The sequence below is a fragment of the Corvus brachyrhynchos genome, unplaced genomic scaffold (genome assembly GCF_000691975.1).
Source record: "Corvus brachyrhynchos isolate BGI_N302 unplaced genomic scaffold, ASM69197v1 scaffold60, whole genome shotgun sequence".
NCBI lineage: Eukaryota > Metazoa > Chordata > Aves > Passeriformes > Corvidae > Corvus > Corvus brachyrhynchos.
This window is the reverse complement of record NW_008236767.1, coordinates 5,614,899-5,619,140: the sequence shown is the minus strand read 5'-3', so window position 1 is coordinate 5,619,140 and position 4,242 is coordinate 5,614,899. Positions and strand designations below refer to the sequence as shown.

The 4,242-nt window shown below is 42.7% G+C and overlaps 1 protein-coding gene across 3 annotated transcripts in view; it reads right to left on the bottom strand.

The window, feature by feature from the left end:
- Positions 1 to 3,651, bottom strand: part of TGS1 (trimethylguanosine synthase 1) — a 21,389-nt gene extending 17,738 nt beyond the window's left edge. For all 3 annotated transcript variants that reach the window (XM_017727467.1, XM_017727468.1, XM_017727470.1), the window contains exons 1-3: positions 3,549 to 3,651; positions 1,997 to 2,169; positions 3 to 104 (exon numbers count right to left, since the gene is read on the bottom strand). In XM_017727467.1, the coding sequence (XP_017582956.1) occupies positions 3 to 104; positions 1,997 to 2,056 (162 nt within the window). In that variant the 5' untranslated portion in view covers positions 2,057 to 2,169; positions 3,549 to 3,651. The remainder of the gene's footprint in view (positions 1 to 2; positions 105 to 1,996; positions 2,170 to 3,548) is intronic.
- Positions 3,652 to 4,242: the final 591 nt, after the last annotated feature.

Below are 4,242 nucleotides of genomic sequence, written 5' to 3'. Positions count from 1 at the left end.
TCCTGCCCCATTTTTTCTTCATGTTTTTGCTGCAACTCTTTTTTCTTCTTCTTTTTCTTTTTCATAATCTTCATGTTATTTTTCTTTCTGTAATTTTCTGTTGCCTAAAAGATAATGGAAAAACACAGTTAGAAGTCCACAATGTATATACAGTCTTGTCCTCTCTCGATCACATTTCTGTTTCCATTGGAACCCTCCCTCTCACTGCAATCCTGCTGCTAGCTTTCTCCCCAAAAAAGCTGTAGTTTCTGGGTCTGATAGGGCCCTGCTACATAACCTCGACTGACACTTCTGAGGAAGTTGTGAGAAAGAGCAGTAAGAAAGTCTATAGAAACACATACAAAAAAGCAGAATGGTAGACAGAAGTGGGGCTGCTGAGAGGGAAGTCATTAGTAGCCCAAAGCTTCAAAAGGAAAGACAAGAAACACTATAAAATCCTAAAGGGTCAGGAATTGAAGGGTCACAGGGTTGAGCTCAACAGCAAAGCAGTATCTTGGTAACATCAAGGATCTGTTTTATGGGGCTGTGGAGGCTGACCCTTACTTTCACCCGGTATCTGCCTGACCAGCAAACACGGTTCAGTGTCTTATTGGGATAGTGAACATAATGCTCAACCTCATAGAATGTTAAATCCTTGCTATCTTTGGGTGCTGTACACAAAAAAAAAGCATCATTTATACTCAAAGCCCCTGCAAATCCTGCAGCTGTATCTCTGTATGTCTTGAAGACACTGACCCAAAAGAGTGGAGCAATATCCTTTCCATCCCATACTAATCTCCAAGGTGGCTAACAAATACAAGGAAACAACAACCTTCTGCCCAAATCCTGCAATGATTGTATTGCACAAATGAAAGGCAGCCCTTTCATTTGTGTAATACAATCGTTTCACTCATTACAACAAACTTGGCTACTACAGTTGTCCAGTGGAACAGAAGACAGAAACCTGTTCCTGAAAGGAAGACTAAGGTAACTTGTTGGTTTCACCAGTTACAACCTGCTTGCTTCAGAGGGGCTTCCTGTGATGGCAAAATTCACATGGGCAAGATACTGTAAATGTACAGATATTACTCCAAATGGCCCATCAGCTGCAATCGTTACTTTTGTTACACTGACAAAAGCATAAGGTGGACTATGAAGAAGTTAGAACAGAAGAACTGGCATTGATCTTTCATCCATATCCTTCATAATGTCATGTTAGTACACACAGTCCAAAGCACAATGCTTAGCAGTAATCTAATAAGAAAATGTATTATTTTCCCATTCAACTTATTTGCATAGTACTAGATAGCAACAAAAATTGCACACAGACTTTGGGCTTGAAGTTGGATATCTGTATGGTCTATTTACAAGTTATCAATTAAAATCACATACAAGTTTCTCCTATTTATTTACAAATTAATCAGGTCAGAACCATGCAGTGCTCTGCACAAAAGTACTGTCTCACTGTCGGGGAGGTCTGTACATCATGAAGTGGATGCTGTGAATATTGCACTGTCTTTTTATTTGTGAAAACTGCAGGCCTCTTCTAAAGCCCAGATCCTCCCTACTATGGAAAGCAGAGCACCAAAGCCTCACTCCTGCCTTTTGGAACAGCCTGGCTTTATCAGCTGCAAGGGGGATTTGAAAAACTAGCTTTTTACATTAGTTTTTACAAAGCTAAATGCTTAAAACAGACAGTGTGAAAATGCACGCTCAGACTGGAGTGTACTAGTTGTCCTGATGTGCAGCATCAGCTTTACCACGGCTCTTTTAAATCAGGTCTCTCTAGTCACGAGAGCAGTATAGCTGTGGAAGCATAAAGCACAGCCTTGACCCTGTTTAGTTCACCTGGACAGACCAAGGTGCTGTGTGCTGTTACCAGGATGCAATGCAGGCAGCTTCAAGGCAGCTCAGATACATTTCCATGAACTGCCATCTCAGAATAACTGAGAGGAAGCACATCCCTAGGACTGGAAACACTACACAAACAGAACAAATAAAGCAAGTAAAAATTTACCACGAAGTCCCTGTGGGCTGACTGCCCACCAAACTGAAGAGGCAATCCCATGCTCTTCATAAGCTCAGCTTCTGAGTCTAGTTCAACTTCTTCCACGCCCAGGGCATGATTAGTATCCACCTTTAATCTCCCATTGGGATAACGGTTCTCCTCCTCAGATGCTTGTTCTTCCCCTGTTAATAAGTTATATTACATGAATATAATCTGGTTCTGACACCTCAATGCCACAGCATGGCATACAAAAAATAGCAGAACTGCTTCTTATGCTTCCTTTCTCGTTTAAAAATCTTCCTCATGAACACCTCAGTTTCTGCATAACTATCAGTAGGAATCAAAATGTAACTTTGACAGCCAAAACACTGGACTGGGTCTGTCTGGAAAGGAGTTAACATTCTCCATAGCAGCCTCTATGGCGTTGTGTTTGGGATCTGTGGCTGAAACAGTGTGGATAGCACTCTGATGTTTTGGCTGCTGCTGAGCAGTACTTGCACAGCCTCATAACCTTCTCTCTGCCTGACTCTGCCCCCCCCAGCAAGCTTGCACTTCTATCAAATTGCTAAGCAACAACATCTGTGTATAAAATTACAAATATTATTGAGAAAGTAGGAGCTGTATATGGATGGAAATTATGAAATCAGAAGCTCTTGATTCAGTTGATAATACTGAAACATTCAAGGTTTTTGGCTTGGTTGTTCAGGATATATTCACTGCCAAATTATCACATAACACACTTTCCATTTTTAACTAATTATTCTCACCACAAATCACTCATATATGCACAAAAACATGGTTTACAATCTCCTTCTTTCACTCCTCTCACTTTGCCTCCATCTAATCTGTGCTATTATCAGCTTCTGTTTCTGTTCAGAATTCCTTCCAAATCAAGCTATTATGCTGTTGGATCTACCAACACAGCAATGATAAAAAGAAATACCAAAAGGATTATGTTCAGGTAGGCAAACTTGAGGAATTCTGGAGGATGAAGTAAGGGAGTGGTGTTGAATTTGTTAAGAGTATATACCATGATAATTCCTAGATTACAAGCATGCCATGTGAGAGACTCTGGTCCTTGTCATATGATTCACATATATGAGAAACATAATTGTCCCCATGAGTGCTATTGCTTCTCTACTTCTGGCTCAGCAGATTACCTAGCAACAGCTAATGTCCTAGGCTGGGGTAGACACAGAAGGAGACAAACATCTAGGATCCACAGACCCTCCATTATGCAATTAATTTTGGGCTAAGTTGAAATCATGATTTAAGACCAGGTCAGGGATCTGTGATATAATCTGCTCCATGCACTAGGTGAATGTTATGTGAGGTGGTAAAGTCTACCTGGACAGGAATGAGCACTGTACCTGGTTTGACACAAACTTTTGCATCAAGATTATGATAACCTGAAAGCTATGCAAGTGTTATTATTCACATCCATCCCCATAACAAAAGTACTGAAAAACAACACAGAAACAGGAACAACTTAAATAACCACACATAACTCACTTTAAGAATGACAGCACATCACATTGCATAGTACACTGTATTACCTTACCTGTACTGTCATTGCCATCTTTGACATAAAATCCTTTTAATCCCAGTTTATATAATTTTCGATCTCTGTAAAAATAAAGACAGACACCGATGCAGAAAGTCACCATAGAAACATTTTTTTTTTTTACAGTAAAACCAATCATTCAGTGGAAAAAACCTCCCCAGGGATGCAATAAGATCCCCACCACTGGACGTTTCAAGATGAGACTGGATGGGGTACTTAAACTCTTCTAGGCTCCGTTCCCATGAAAGGCTGGACCAAGTGACCTTTCCAGGTCCCTTCCCACACGGGCTGCCCTGTGACTCCAGACACGCGAAGCAAATAAAAAGAAACAACATCTGGAGAAGGCAACACTTTAATTAAAGCCTGACGGGAAAGGCCATAGGAGCGACGTTCAGAAAATGCTGCAGCTACGCGGAACACCCCGGAGCTAAATTTTCTGGTCCTCCTCTCGTTGTGAAACCGGCTGTTCCCCCGCGGATGGGAGCGGGAAGGGGGCGGGAGGGCGCGCTGAGCCCCGGCTCCGGCAGGGCGCTGGCTCCGGCCAGCGGGATCGGCGTCTGGGGGCTCCTCTCACCCTTTTCTGCGCCCCCCCACCAGTGACAAACACGGCCTGTCGGGGTCCTTTTGTGAACCCTCCTGCAAAACCGCCCTCCCCTTGCAGCCCCTCGGCCGCAGCAGCGCGGCCCTTCCC